Source organism: Epinephelus fuscoguttatus, linkage group LG11, assembly GCF_011397635.1.
Source record: "Epinephelus fuscoguttatus linkage group LG11, E.fuscoguttatus.final_Chr_v1".
Lineage (NCBI taxonomy): Eukaryota > Metazoa > Chordata > Actinopteri > Perciformes > Serranidae > Epinephelus > Epinephelus fuscoguttatus.
Genome location: NC_064762.1, coordinates 1,085,830 through 1,101,407, shown reverse-complemented (window position 1 = coordinate 1,101,407; position 15,578 = coordinate 1,085,830). Strand labels below are relative to the sequence as shown.

Below are 15,578 nucleotides of genomic sequence, written 5' to 3'. Positions count from 1 at the left end.
CTCCTCCAAGAGCAAAATAAGAAGTGTGGCACCTGAGTTAATGTTCCTGGCTTGTCTTTCTTCCAACCGTCACAGGCGCAGGTTTAGCAGCAGGTCAGCATCCCAGCACCGCCACCGGTGGTGGTCTTTTCCCACACTGACACGGGGAGAACATGTCAGAGCACCTGGAGGAAACCCACACTGACACAGGGAGAACATGTCAGAGCACCTGGAGGAAACCCACGCTGATACAGGGAGAACATGTGGGAGCACCTGGAGGAAACCCACGCTGACACAGGGAGAACATGTCGGAGCACCTGGAGGAAACCCACACTGACACGGGGAGAACATGTCAGAGCACCTGGAGGAAACCCACGCTGACACAGGGAGAACATGTCGGAGCACCTGGAGGAAACCCACACTGACACGGGGAGAACATGTCAGAGCACCTGGAGGAAACCCACGCTGACACAGGGAGAACATGTCGGAGCACCTGGAGGAAACCCACGCTGACAGGGGAGAACATGTCGGAGCACCTGGAGGAAACCCAGACTGACACAGGGAGAACATGTCGGAGCACCTGGAGGAAACCCAGACTGACACAGGGAGAACATGTCAGAGCACCTGGAGGAAACCCACACTGACACAGGGAGAACACGTCAGAGCACCTGGAGGAAACTCACGCTGACACAGGGAGAACATGTCAGAGCACCTGGAGGAAACCCACGCTGACACAGGGAGAACATGTCAGAGCACCTGGAGGAAACCCACGCTGACACAGGGAGAACATGTCAGAGCACCTGGAGGAAACCCACACTGACACAGGGAGAACATGTCAGAGCACCTGGAGGAAACCCACGCTGACACAGGGAGAACATGTCGGAGCACCTGGAGGAAACCCACGCTGACACAGGGAGAACATGTCGGAGCACCTGGAGGAAACCCAGACTGACACAGGGAGAACATGTCAGAGCACCTGGAGGAAACCCACGCTGACATGGGGAGAACATGTCAGAGCACCTGGAGGAAACCCACGCTGACATGGGGAGAACATGTGGGAGCACCTGGAGGAAACCCACGCTGACACGGGGAGAACATGTCGGAGCACCTGGAGGAAACCCACACTGACACAGGGAGAACATGTCCCCTGGAAAAAATGAAGGCATGAATGATGTTCCAACTCAGAGGCTAACAATAATGGTCTGATTTTTGCAATGTTCCTGAGTTGAAAAAAGCAGGATTGAACCATTTTATTGACATGTTGTTCAAGTTTCAGTTTAGGGTAATTTAGGGCGTTATAATATAACGTTATAATATAACGCCAAGATTCCTAGCATTAGTTTTGACATGGGGGGCAAGTGGGCCAATATGCTGAAAGATGCCTGGAGCAGTATTTTCAGGGCCAAAAATGAAAATCTCAGTTTTGTCAGAATTTAGCTGAAGAGAGTTGACAGACATCCAGTCCTTTATCACAGCTAAACAGTTGTGGAGAGTGCTTAGGTTGCTAAGATCATCTGGCTTTACTGAAAAATATAGCTGAGTGTCATCCGCATAGCAATGATAGGATATACAACCAACACGACTGATTATCTGGTCCAAGGGAAGCATATACAATGAGAAAAGAATGGGACCAAGGATTGAGCCCTGGGGCAACCCATATAACAGCGGAGTGGACGAGGACACATAGTTACTTATGGAGACAGAAAAACGTCTATTTGACAAATATGACATGAACCATTGTGGGGCTTTCCCTGAGATACCAACACATGTATTCAGTCAACTGATGAGGATGGAGTCATCAGTGGTGTCAAAAGCAGCGCTCAAGTCCTGTAAGACCAAGATGGAGAGTTCCCCTTTATCAGCCTGCATAAGGATGTCATTCATGACTCGTAACAGAGCAGTTTCAGTCCTGTGGTTTTGACGAAAAGCAGATTTAAATTTATCAAAGATATTATTTCCTCCAACAACTTGGAGAAGCTGCTCAGCAACCAGTTTTTCCAGTATTTTGGAAATGAAAGGTAATTTTGAGATGGGTCTGAAGTTGTTCAAAACGGCTGGGTCAAGGCCGGGTTTTTTAGGAGTGGTTGGACACTGGCTGATCAGGGACAGAACCAGAGCTGAGGGACATGTTTATAATAGTGAGAACAGCAGGGCCAATGATAGGAAGGACCTCTAAAAAGAATTTGGGGGGTAATATATCAAGATTGCAAGAGGAGAGGCGCTGTGAGGCAACACTGTTAACCACTGCATCACTGTGTCGCCTATCTTAATTGACTTTATTCTGATTTCTCAGCCTTTGTAAAGCCCTGCGTGTGAGTTGCCTCTGTGCTTGAGATGTCGTTTATAAATGACGTTGCCGTGCCTTAATGCAGCGAGTTACCCAAAGACACACATTCACAATTTTGTCAAGAAACAGATTTTTAATTGAATTTTCAGAAAATATACAATTTCAAACATTACATAAACTGTGATATAATATTTTATCCATATTGCAAATCACTCAACAGCTGCAAAGTATCTGCTCTGAATCACATCCTAAAAACAAACAGGCCTCTCACTAAAACACCCAAAATAAAACTTACATTAAATAAAGAAAACAAACAAAATCATAGTTTATGATCAGTACAAAATTTAACAAACAATAAAATCAGAACACAGTTTTGGACATACACAAGTTATAACTGAGGAAAATAAACGTAAAACTTGAATTAAAAGCCTCGTCCCAATTAAACACCCGGCCCCTTTAACCAGCCCGGTGTGGCTCCACATATGACAAACAAAGGCCTGTCTCTATTAGAGGCTGGTCTGGATCCAAACAGCTCATTATTTTTATGGTAGTTCTTCAGATGTATAAAGCAGGTTGTTGTCTGCCTTAGATTATGTGTCTGTCCCTGGATTACGCTGTAAATTATTCATCTTCCTTCAGTCTGTCAGGGTCCATGGATCAAAAGAGTCAAACGAGTTTTACATAAAAATGAATCCAAGCTGTGAGGATTGTTTTAACAGGATAAAGTGGTGATGTGTCGCTGTGTCAGGGACTGTAACTCTGTCTGTCTGTCAGAGTTAGATCAAATGAATGATTCATAATTAATATGTTATCTGAAGGTTCATTTTTATACAGTAATATTCAGACTGGTTTAAATAAACACTTTGATATTTCCTGATATTTGCTGAGCAACAGTTTGTGTGAGAGGAATTAAAGGCCTGTCTCTAATACAGGCCTGTTGAGTTCAGTGATTGAAGCAAATAACAGCCTGGTGTAGTGGAAATGCCTTTTTGAGAATGTTTGCGCTCGTAATAAAGTTTGGGGCACCACCCTCCTAATGAGGGAAGTGACTAATCAAATTAATAACTCCATAAACCAATTATTAATTCGTCAGCACGCTTATCAATAATGAATCAATCTCAGTATCTGGGTTGGGAATTCTCCATACAGGGATCTTAGTCCCTACTCAAAAGAAATACACAGACAACAACTTGCCGATAAATGAAGATTTATTGAAGCTAAATGTGTAACAACTGAGTAAATGAATGAGGATAATATGAAATAACACAAAATCAACAGCAAATAATAGCCCAGGTCCATAAACTGATGTTTTACAGTAATTAAAATGTGTATAAGACCAAAACAGTAAAACATCCTGCAGACGTGTTGACATGTTCACTACATCTACAAAAAAAGTCTAAGTAAAGGTTTAGGAAAAAGACGGCGTGGCGTCTTCAAAGAGCTCAGTGAATCAAAAATAATCTGTTTTGTTTCTGTGATGAAAGGATAATAATGACAGACATCAGCTCACAGACTAATAAAGAACAGACTTTCAGTTGTTGAAGGCGTCACAGTGAACCACAGCAAGGTTAACAAACCAGCGAGCAGAACTCCCACAGCAGAGTCAGGACGAGGCGTCCTCGTATCTACAGTCAGGTGTCTCACTGGAAACCTTATCAGACAGAATCTGTCCTTTCTGCCTGCATGTCTCTGTCCCTGTCCCTGTCTCTGTCTCTGTCTCTGTCTCTGTCCCTGTCTGTCTCTGGCTACGTGAAGCTGACAGTGGACACGTCATCACCACTGCTACTGCTGGACTTCTGATTTCATTGCTGTCCATTCTGCAACACCGCACAGAGGCCAGGAGACTGTGTGTGGTCCCTTTCCTCATGAAAACATACAGAACTAAATCTGCAAGAGGACACAACCTGATTAACACAAGAGACAGTGATGAAACAGTGTCATCAACCAGTTCTTTTGCCATGCAGAAAATGATGGAGGGCAGGAACAGCAGGATGTAAATCAGCAGCACCAGGACCAACATTCCTGCAATTCGTCGTTTTTCATCAGAGCGGACCGAGATGGAGGCAGACAGAGCTCTGAGGGTCCCACCCACGAAGAACATGAGCAGTGGGAGGGGAAGAAGTAAAAAGATGCCTGCGATTAAGCTGGCATTAGCAGAACTGCAGATTAATTTAGGGAGGGTACAGATGAGAGGAAGGACCCAGACCACGACGCAGACCAGCACAGAGGTCTTGATGGTTCGTCTGAAGCGGTACCACAGTGGGAAGACGATGACCAAATACCTGCAACACAAGACAGACATGTCTTCAGAATTCTGCAGTAATACGATGATCAGACAGAAGGAGCTCTGCACACACTGAAGAGACAGATAGATACCTTTCCATGGCGATACACACCATGAAGCCAACACTGGCGAACCGAGTATGGCCTTTGATCAGCGCCGGGAGACTGTCCTCAGGTGGCACCATGACAGCAATCATGCAGCAGAACTGGATGAGGTCAGAGATGAGGAGGTTGATGACGTAGATGGGAGCGACGTTATCATTTCTCACCTGCAGGAAAACAAAGTGAACGAGCAGCTGTCAACATGTTCTGAACTCCACCTCAAGACCAAGGGCCAGATGTGCTGCAGCTCCTGCAGCTGTTCAGACACTGATATGATGCCGTCTGTCTCAGACACGTGTGCTGTATTTATCAAACAGAAGGTTCAGACCGGAGAGTGTCATGTTTGTGTTTGTGAGGTGAACCTCTCTGTTCATTACATACAGTATGCATTTCATATAAACCTCTACGGCCCACAGCTGCAAGATTAAAACATCACTTTAACTGTCCTAAAATAAATCTGTAAAGATTTACAAGAAAGAAAAACACAGGTTAACATCATCAGTGTTAATCCTTGTGTTGTTTATCCTTCCACTGCTGTTGGACAGTAAATGTGTTCATAGGTCCGGCCGTCTGGTCGTGAGCTCACCCAACCTGCAGACTGTCGAGCTCATCTCTGTGTTTTATTCGAGCAGGTGTGTCAAGACTCAAGTGAGTAAAATCTATTAAACATGTTTAGTGATTATGAGAATGTCTAGATCAGGAAGATATTTAGTTACTGTGGAAAACATTTATCAGATTTGATTTTCAGCTTGTTATTCTCAGAGTGGTAGTCAGTGTAGCATTTGTACTTTACACAGAACGTGTGGACACTGCACCTTTTACATGTTTACATAAAGTAAAAAATACCAATAGAACAGGTGTTCCTTTAGTATGATGAGTAGAATAAATATTAGGTCCGTCAGACAGTTTTGATAAAGTAAACCAATAACCCATATGTGAACATTTAGCCCCAACATATTTAGCCACACACACACACACACACACACACACACACACACACACACACACAGTGACAGGAATCGCTGGCTGAAAAAGAATTGAATGGATTTTTCTGGTCTTTTCTTGGTTATCAACATTTTATATTTCCACAGGTTATTTTTGTGTGACAAAGTGAAATGGTAATAAAAGTGTATATTTATAAAGGTCTGAGGTTTATCTGTAGGAGGAAGCTGTCTGTTTGATTTCACTCTGACTTATGGAGAAGAGGTGGGGTTTGATAAGGTCATACTTCCTGCCGCTCCTTTTCAGACGTGTCAATCAAACTAACTTTACACTGATAGTTTCTTTTACATTATTCTTTTCATTCTTTGTAAATGTTACTTTCTTCCTGTCTGGGGTAATATGGAGTAAATTATTCTGTAAAGTTATTACAGCGCTTCATCTCAGCCCCCCGACACCTGACCCCAGACCCAGATCAAGATCCTCTACAGAGAGACACATGACACAAACAGGAAGTAAATCATTATGTTCATACCTGAGAAAAAAGAGCATAGATGGCCACCAGGGTCAAAGGAAGGCCGATGCCAATGATTATGTATGTCACCACATTTAAGCTGGACAAAAGGTCATTAATATAATTGTTGTAGTTGTTGATGAAGTTGCTGGGATCAGAGCTGTTGTTGTGTGAAGTGTTGTACTTGTGTAAATCTCCCATTCTTCAGAGATGAACCTGTAGGTGAAGAGATCAGGTTATAGACAGGCAGCGTGTTGCTTCATCTCTAACATTGTTCAGTGACGTCACTAACGTACAGCACACACTTATTACACACACAGTCACATCAAATCAAATGTCACATTATCTGCTAATAATGTTAAATAACATTGAGGTAATACAACAGGTTCTGGTGACGTCTGCTGTGAGGTCCAGTTGTTTCACTAATTTAATGTCATATTGAATATTAATGTACGTAGGTTTAGGACGTGTTGTCTGTCCTCTGTACTCGACGAGGACGTTCACATGACTGATGAACCATCTGCAGTATCTTTCTATGTTCGGACTGAGTTCTCGTCTTTGTTCACATCTACCAACATTTTGGTCATGTCATGTCCATCTCTGTCTGTCCTGTCTGTCTCTGCTGTCTCCTCTCAATCAATCTTCTCATTTCACACTAAAACATATTAACGGACTGTGAGAGGTGTTGGGTTCCTGACATGTCATCAGCAAACATATCGTCACAACTCACACAAGTCTTTTGCCTATCTCAGCTGTCATCAGTTCACTGCACACGTCACTGGAAACACGTCTCAGTGGATTCATACAGAACTATAGACACAATAAAGATAGTTTATAAAAGCATTTTCTAAATATACAGATTCCATCCCTCAAACGTCTGAAGAGTTCTTTTATTAGTCTTTAACTCATGTTCTTTATTCTCTATCTTTAATGAATGAGTTTGTTACCAGCTCAGACTGTTTTTATTTTTCACACACACACACACACACACACACACACACTGACAGGTCAAAATTATATTCAAAGAAATACTTCCCCCACAAAACGACCACTAGTATGTCAGTGACTCACCGTGTGTTACGTTAAATTAATGATTCAGTGCTCAGTGTGGAGACGTGAGAGAAAAAGAGAATATTCTTAATGAATTAAAGTCACGGGGCTCTGTGAGGAACAACAGCAAAACTATATCAGAACATCCATTCACAAACTCTCACACATCTCCTGCAGGATAATCCAAGTCTGATTTAACCGGCCGTACGCTCAGTTCTCCCCGAACACACGACTCTTCACTAAAACGTTACGAGTTAAAACACTTCTGCTCCCCGGACAGGAAACACTGGAGGCACGTCAGAAAATCTTTCTTCATGAATTCAAGGAAACACAAGGTGAGTCACTGACACTGAAAATTATTTCCATTAAGTTACAATATGTACCTGTAATATTTCACAATAAATGACATTATTATCACCTAAAGTCCAACTGGTAGATGCAACTAGTCGCCTGTAATTTACTGTAAATGTACAGTTAAATATTTTACAGTGTACTGATGGGGATTTTGTGGGGAAAGTAATTCTTTAAGGGAGGAGAGGAAGAGAAGAACACAGGTCAGTAAAATATAGCGGCAGTAAACTGCACAGCCTCATTTGATCCTTCAGAACTATTTTTCTGACTGTTTACAATCTGATCTCCTCACATGAATCACTACATACAGCAGAAACAAAGTTATGTTAGAGAATGTACCTCTGACAGCTCCGAGCCCTCGGTGACCTGGACCAGTTCCTTCTGTCAAGTTGTTGTTTTGTCCCTCACATCCAAACAGTCTGCAGTAAATGTAACTGATGATGGCATGTCTGATCATTTCATGATAATCTGCATCTGCTTATTAAACATAAGGCATGAAGGCATGTATGCAAAGTACACCAGAGGGACAGATTTTATCAACAAGACACACACACATATGCTCCTCTGCTCATTTGTATTATCTGTCCACAGCAACAACAGCTTCTTCTGTCCACACCTCGTCTCTGTTGATTTATTTGCATCACCAGTTTTACAGACTGGCTGTCTGCAGTAAACAGTTTGTATATTTATTTCCATACCTGCAAAAAAATGATGGGAACACTTAAATCACACATCAGGTCTGGATGAACAAATTCTTCAGATATAAAATCTTGAGAAAGAAACGAGATCATATTTCTCCTGTTTTAGCTTCTCTGCACTGGCTCCCTGTAAAATCCAGAATTGAATTTAAACTAACTAAAAGCTCTAAATGGTCAAGCTCCGTCATATCTTAGAGAGCTCATAGTGCCATATTATCCCACCAGAACACTGCGCTCTGAGAACGCAGGGTTACTCGTGGTCCCTAAAGTCTCCAAAAGTAGATCAGGAGCCAGAGCCTTCAGCTATCAGGCTCCTCTCCTGTGGAATCATCTTCCTGTTACGGTCCGGGAGGCAGACACCGTCTCCACATTTAAGACTAGACTTAAGACTTTCCTCTTTGATAAAGCTTATAGTTAGGGCTGGCTCAGGCTTGCCCTGTACCAGCCCCTAGTTAGGCTGACTTAGGCCTAGTCTGCCGGAGGACCCCCCTATAATACACCGGGTACCTTCTCTCTCTCTCTCTCTCTCTCTCTCTCTCTCTCTCTCTCTCTCTCGTATTCTATTACTGCATCTTGCTAACTCGGCCATTCTGCATGTCACTAACCCGGCCATTCTGGATGTCACTAACTCGGCTTCTTCTCCGGAGCCTTTGTGCTCCACTGTCTCTCAGATTAACTCATATCACAGCGGTGCCTGGACAGCGTGACGTGTGTGGTTGTGCTGCTGCCGTGGTCCTGCCAGATGCCTCCTGCTGCTGCTGCCATCATTAGTCATTAGTCATACTTCTACTGTTATTATACACATATGACTATTGTCACACATGTATACTGCCAGATATTAATACATTATTATTAATTATAATATTATTAGTTTCATTAATGTTGTTGTAAGCTACTGTCATTACCTGCATCTCTCTCTCTCTCTCTCTCTCTCTCTCTCTCTCTCAATTCAATTCAATAAGCTTTATTGGCATGACTGTAGATTAACAATATTGCCAAAGACATTAAAATTTACAAATAAAGTACAATAACAAAAGTACGTCAGAAAACTATAAAAAAAAAAAAAGATTAAATATATGATATATAATACAAAATACACCAATCTACAATACAATACACCAATATATAATATAGAAAAAAAATGAATTAAGAAAAATGTAGATTGTGAGTTACAAGGACTGTAAATATAGACAGGTGTGTCAGGTGTTGTGATGGTTGTCCCTCAGGCTGTGGCATAACCTGACATATGTTGCTGCTGCTAAGCTGCTGACTCTGTTCTCTCCAAGGATGTGTTGCATTTTAGTTTGATCAGGCAGAGAATCAAAGTCAGTGACTTTATGTTTTATTTTTGAGAGGAAGTCGGCTCTGATGTGTTCATACTTGCTGCAGTGCAACAGGAAGTGTGTCTCTGTCTCCACTTGTCTGTGTGGACAGAGCTCACACAACCTGTCCTCTCTGGGCAGCCAGGTCTGCCTGTGTCTGCCCGTCTCTATGGCCAAGCTGTGGTCACTGAGTCTGTACATGGTCAAAGTCTTCCTCAGTTTCTCATCAGTCACGGTGCTCAGATATTCTGCCACCGTGTACTGTCTATTTAGAGCCAAATAACACTGAAGTTTGCTTTGCGTTTTTGTGGTCGATGTCCAATAGTTAATGTAATGTTCTTTTTGTTTCTCTATAATTTGGTGGGTCCAGATTGTGTGAGGGCTGTGCTGAGGTCTTGTGTTGTTAGAGGAGCTGAGCCTCAGGACCAGCTGGCTGAGGGGGCTCTTCTCCATGTTCTCCTCTTGGCATTGCAGAGCTTTGTAGTGGTAGGAGTTGGGGTCACTTGTTTTAAGGTGTTTATAAAATTTGATGGCTCTTTTTTGAATTCTAATTAAAAGGGGAATTGGCCTAGCTCAGCTCGGCACCGTTGTTGGGGTGTTCCTGTGCACTCTCAGGATGCTCTTGCAAATCTCTGTATGCAGGATTTCGATGGGGTGTTTGTCCCATTTTTCAAAATCTTGATTTGCAAGAGGACCCACACCTCACTACCATACAGAATAATTGGTTCAATTATAGATTTGAATATTTTGAGCCAGATTCTAATGGGTATATTAATGTTTGAAGATTTCTTTATAGCATAGAAAGCCCTTCTTCCCTTCTCTCTGAGATCATCAACAGCCAGGTTAAAGTTTCCCGTGGACGTGATGTGTAAACCTAAGTATGTGTAGTCGTGTGTGTGCTCCACCTCATGAGAGCCCAGGAAAAACCTGGTTTGGTTTCCCTGACCCCTGGGTCGTTTCTGGAATATCATAATTTTGGTTTTGTCCAGATTAACTGTCAGGGCCCAGGTCTGACAGAAGGTTTGCAGATGATCCAGTTGCTGTTGTAGTGCTTCATGTGATGGAGCCAGCAATATGAGATCATCTGCAAACAGTAGGCATTTAACCTGTGTGTCAGACAGAGTGAGACCAGGGATGTCAGATAGTTCTAGTGATTTGGCCAATTCATCGATATAAATGTTGAAGAGGGTGGGACTGAGACTGCAGCCCTGTTTTACTCCTCTACTCTGGGGGAAGAAATCTGTTTCCATGTTGTTAATTTTAACAGCACATTTCATATGACTGTACATGGTTTTGATGATGTCATAGACCTTCCCCCCTACACCCTTCTCAATTAATTTTAAGAACAGTCCATCATGCCAAATTGAGTCGAATGCTTTTTTGAAGTCTACAAAACAAGAGAAGATTTTCCTCTTGTTTTGGTGGGCTCTTTATTAATGAGGGTGTGAAGGGTGTAGATATGGTCTGTTGTTCTATGTTTGGGTGTGAATCCTATCTGGCTCTTGCTCAGGACATCATGTTCTCTGAGGAAGTCTTGCAGTCGGCTGTTTAGGATGCTGCAGAACAACTTCCCCAGGTTGCTGCTGACACAGATGCCTCGGTAATTGTTTGGGTCGAATTTGTTTCCACTTTTAAAGATTGGTGTGATGATTCCTTCACTCCAGAGGTCAGGAAATGTCCGACACCCAGAATAAGGTTAAATAATTTTAATATGGCAATGTTAAATTTATGGTCATCAAATTTTAGCATTTCATTTAAAATGCCATCAGGACCTGGCTTTCTTTGGCTGCAGTGCCTGGATTTTAGCCAGCAGCTCTGCTTCAGTAATTTGGTAGTCTAGGGGGTTCTGGTTGTCTTTAATGACTGATTCTAAAATTTGTAAATTGATGAGGAGATTGTTTTGGGCCGAATTCAGGGAACAGCAGTATACAGACTTTCAAAGTGATTTTTCCAGATGTCACCATTTTGAATAGCCAATTCTTCTTTTTGTGGTTTGCTGAAAGAGTGCCAGTGCTTCCAGAAGTCCCTGGAGTCAATGGACTCTTCAATTATTTGTAACTGATGCCTCACATGCTGTTCTTTTTTAGTTCTGAGTGTTTTTCTGTATACTCTCAGTGTTTCCCAGTACTGGAGGCGGAGCTCAGGGTTGTCAGGTTGTCTGTGTTTTTGATTTGACACATTTCTGAGAGTTTTCTCAGTTGTCTGCATTCTGTGTCAAACCACTCGTCATTGGTCGGGTCTTTTGGTCTGTGGTGCTGGCGCTTTTCAGACTGGATAAGTCTGCCACATGGTCAAATATGTTGTAGATGTCCTGTACAGCCTGTCTGAGGCCGTCCTGATTGAGGGGATACGAGGTGGAAAGAAAACAGTCTAAATGGGATTGAAAGACTGGATTTTTGATTGCTGTCTGGTATTCGTCTTTGCTTTTGTTTGTCCATTTATAAGGTTGTTTTCTGTAGGTCAGATTGCAGGGTTCTACTGTGTGAGGGTCGTTTGCTGTCGTTTTAATGTAGAGTGTGATTTTACTATGGTCTGATAAGGGGGTTAAGGGGCTGACTGTAAATGCTCTCAGGTAGAAGGGGTCTAGGTCGGTGATGCCATAGTCTACTGTGCTGTTGCCAAGAGGAGAGCTATGAGTGTAAAGACCGAATGAGTCCCCTCTAAGCCGACCGTTAACCATGTACAGACCCAATGTTCGGCAGAGCTGCAACAGTTGCTGCCCACTTTTATTGACAGTTTTGTCAAAGTTGTTTCTCGGGTTGTGAAGGGAGGGGATGCTGACTTGACCAGGTATATGTTTGTCTCCTGTGTGCTGATAAAGTCTGGTTCTGTACCAGTCCTGGCATTCAGGTCTCCACAGATCAGTACACTTCCTGGGCCTGGAAGTAACTAATCTCATCTTCGAGAATGGAGAAACTGTCTTCATTAAAATAAGGGGATTGTGATGGGCGGATATATGCTGCACACAGGAATACACCTTTATCTGTGGTGATAAGGTCTTTTTTGATTTTGAGCCAAATTGAAAATTCTCCTTTTTTGATTAATTCAATGTATTGTACAAGGTTTGCCTTATACCAGATCAGCATTCCCCCTGAATCCCTTCCTTGTGTTACTCCCTTTAGTTTGGTGGACGGGGACATTATCTCTATGTAGCCTGAGGGACAACCAGTGGAGACATCTCCTCTACACCAAGTCTCTTGCAATATAAACACATCTGCATTTTCTAACTCTCTAATAAAGTCTGAGGTCCTGCTCTTAAGGCCAAGAGCAGAAGATCTCAGACCCTGAACATTCAAACAAGAGATGACAAAAGATTTAGATTTCATTTAAAACTCAAAAGGCTGCATTTGGTGATCAAAATGAGATAAACTACTAAGTCAAAGAAAATAATTTAAGAGTATCTACATGACATATTATAAAAGGTAACAAATCAATAACTGGTATATTAAATAATCAATACTTATGTACAGTGTAAATGTCCTTTTTTTTTTAAACTGTATGAGCACAAGAAATACTCTAATAATAATTCATACAGTGTCTATTGTGGTACCTGTCCAATCAGATGAGAGCAAAGCAGGCTGAGCATCTGCTGAATGTCCCTCAGTTCATTGTGTGGGGGGGTGGTTAAGGTTGGTTCTGCTGCTCTCCGGACCACCTGGGCATAACTCAGTGGGCCAGGGTGTGGCTCTTGTCGCTGTGGTTGGGGTGGGGCCCCTAGGGACAGGAGTGACTGTGGTCTGGCTTGAGGGGGATCATGGTTGCCTTTGTGGGGTCTGATTTGGACATGATGTGGGTGGGGCTGAGGGTGGTCTTGTCTCCATTGTGTTGGTCTGGATGTTGGTTGAGGATGTCTTGGTGTTCTGTGGGGGTTGTGGGCTGATGTGCTCTTTCTGCTTTTAAACAGATGGACGTGGTCGTAGAGACAGCTGATGTCCAGGGTGGGGTGGTGGGCTAGGTGGACATTGGGTCTCCGTGCACAGTCTCTGGACAGGCTGCTGTTGATCCTGTGGATGGTGTCAGGGTGGAAGTCTTTCCTTGGGAGCAGAGTGGATATGACCACTCTGCTGTTGGGGAAGGTGGTGGAGGCTTTCTCTGTCACTCTCTTGAGTGACTCTGACACCCTCTCCTGCTGGCTCCGCAGATCATTGGTGCCAGTGTGGATGATGATGTGACTCGGAGATCCAAGCCGCTCCTCTGACAGCAGGTCTATGGCTTGGTGGGTGTTTGGACACCAGATTTTAGCCACTTTGTGGGTGGGGAAAAGTTTCTTTTCATTAAGGAATTTTCCATTGGAGTCGATGAGGAGGACAATGTCTGTCTTCTCTCTCTGTTGTGCTGGTCTGGTGGAATGAGGGGAGGTGCTGGTCTGTGGGCTGGATGTGGATCTGGGGGTGGAGGTAGGTTCTTGGATTGGTGGGTCCTGGCTGCTCACAGGGTCCTGGTTGTGGTCTAGTTTTTCATCCAGGTCCTGTGTAGCTCCACCTCTCTCCTGAGGCTGTTCTGACAGAGTGGTGAGTGCTCTGCTGTGCTCCTCTCTCTCTCCTCTGAGCTCCTCCACCTCCTTTGACAGAGAGGTAAGTTCTCTCCTGTGCTCCTCTCTCTCTCCTCTGAGCTCCTTCACCTCCTCTGTCAGAGCTGTCAGTGCTGCTAGACGCTGCTCTCTGTCCTGATGCAGCTCTCTGATCTCAGTCCTGAGCAGGCTCAGCTCTCTCCTGCAGCTGTCCCTGTCCTGCCTCAGCATGCCCAGCTCTGTGCTGATGGTACAGGGATCAGGCTGAGCTGTGGTGGGCTGGCATGGCTGTTGGCTGATCAGCTCTCTCAGTTGTACAAGTTCTCTCTCCAGCTCTGTGAATTTCACCTTCAGTTCGGTGATGGTGCGGTTCAGCTGGGGTCCTGGACCTGCTCTGGGCTGGTGGGCTCCTTCTCTTCAGGGGGCTGCTCAGTAGTTAGGCAGCTGGGAGCTGGGACCTGGGAACTGTGAGTGGAGCTAGATCTCTCCTGCTGGGCTCTTTCCTTTATAAGGAGGAAGTCCATCTCAAACAGTTTGAGGTTCCCCTGCACTATGATAGTCCCATTCTTGTATAAGTTTACTGTCATCATGAAAGTATCTGAATCCTCTGCTTCTTTTATTTTTATTTTCCAGCCGTTACAGATACCCTCTTTTTGACAGAGGGGGTGGGCACTGATGGCAGAGTGCCATGCTAGCGGCTGGTCTGTGAAGAGGATCAGGTTGCTGACCTCCCCGGTCTTGTAAAGATCAGAAAACAGGGTTTCTGGTCTTTCTTTTAGCAGTTTTTGTTTAAATGCCTTCCTGGCAGTCTCATTGGTTACATCAGGAGGATAGAGGAGAGGAACAGCCTCTGTGCAGCCTTTGGTGGACTCCATCAGGCTCTGCTGCTGTTGAACTGCTGCTATTTAAATTCCTTGGCAACAGTTGCTAAGGGTCTTGTTTACAGCTAGCTGTGTTATGCTAGCTTAAGTTTATTTAGTGTTCAGCCATTTTTGTTTCCTCTTTTAAATGTTATATTTTCTTTCTGATGGTTTCACTCACTTGCGTCTTCAGCTGTTTTCCTCCTCTTTGCTTGACCTTTTTTTTGTTGCTGGTTGGACAGTTAGGCTAACTGTCAGTTTGGCAGTTGGTTCCATTGTTTTCCAGTCTATCACTGTTTTCTGAGGTTTTTGCTGTGTTTTTTTCCTTCTTGGTAGATTTTTTTTAAAAACACCGGTTTTCTCTTCTGTTTTCTTCCAGCTCTTAGAAGAATAGTAGTTTATCTCACTTTAAAACATCCAAAAAAGCAAAAATATTCAGGAGCTCATGTTCATGCTCATCTTCATGCTCATGGAATCTCTCTCTCTCTCTCTCTCTCTCTCTCTCTCTCTCTCTGTCTCATTGTGTCATGTGGATTACTGTTAATTTATCATGCTGATCTGTTCTGTACGACATCTATTGCACGTCTGTCCGTCCTGGAAGAGGGATCCCTCCTCAGTTGCTCTTCCTGAGGTTTCTACCGTTTTTTCCCCGTTAAAGGGTTTTTTTGGGGAGTTTTTCCTGA

General features: G+C 43.6%; 2 protein-coding genes across 2 annotated transcripts in view; one reads left to right on the top strand and one right to left on the bottom strand.

Annotated features, from left to right (window-relative positions):
* LOC125896593 (NACHT, LRR and PYD domains-containing protein 12-like) overlaps nucleotides 1-15,578 on the top strand; it is a 451,585-nt gene that overhangs the window by 364,675 nt on the left and 71,332 nt on the right. The window lies entirely within an intron of this gene.
* On the bottom strand, nucleotides 3,559-8,006 carry LOC125896608 (ovarian cancer G-protein coupled receptor 1-like). The gene is made up of 4 exons (XM_049589290.1): nucleotides 7,845-8,006; nucleotides 6,126-6,320; nucleotides 4,643-4,818; nucleotides 3,559-4,548 (listed from the first exon to the last, which is right to left on the bottom strand). Exons 2-4 carry the CDS (start codon nucleotides 6,303-6,305, stop codon nucleotides 3,870-3,872), a joined length of 1,035 nt encoding a protein of 344 aa, XP_049445247.1. The 5' UTR covers nucleotides 6,306-6,320; nucleotides 7,845-8,006; the 3' UTR covers nucleotides 3,559-3,869.

Coding starts and splice junctions, on each gene's coding strand:
- LOC125896608 (XM_049589290.1), bottom strand. CDS start 6,305: ATGGGAGATTTACACAAGTACAACACTTCACACAACAACAGCTCTGAT. Junction 4,819..6,125: donor TCTATGCTCTTTTTTCTCAG/GTATGAACATAA, acceptor GTTTTCCTGCAG/GTGAGAAATGATAACGTCGC. Junction 4,549..4,642: donor GTGTGTATCGCCATGGAAAG/GTATCTATCTGT, acceptor CTTGTGTTGCAG/GTATTTGGTCATCGTCTTCC.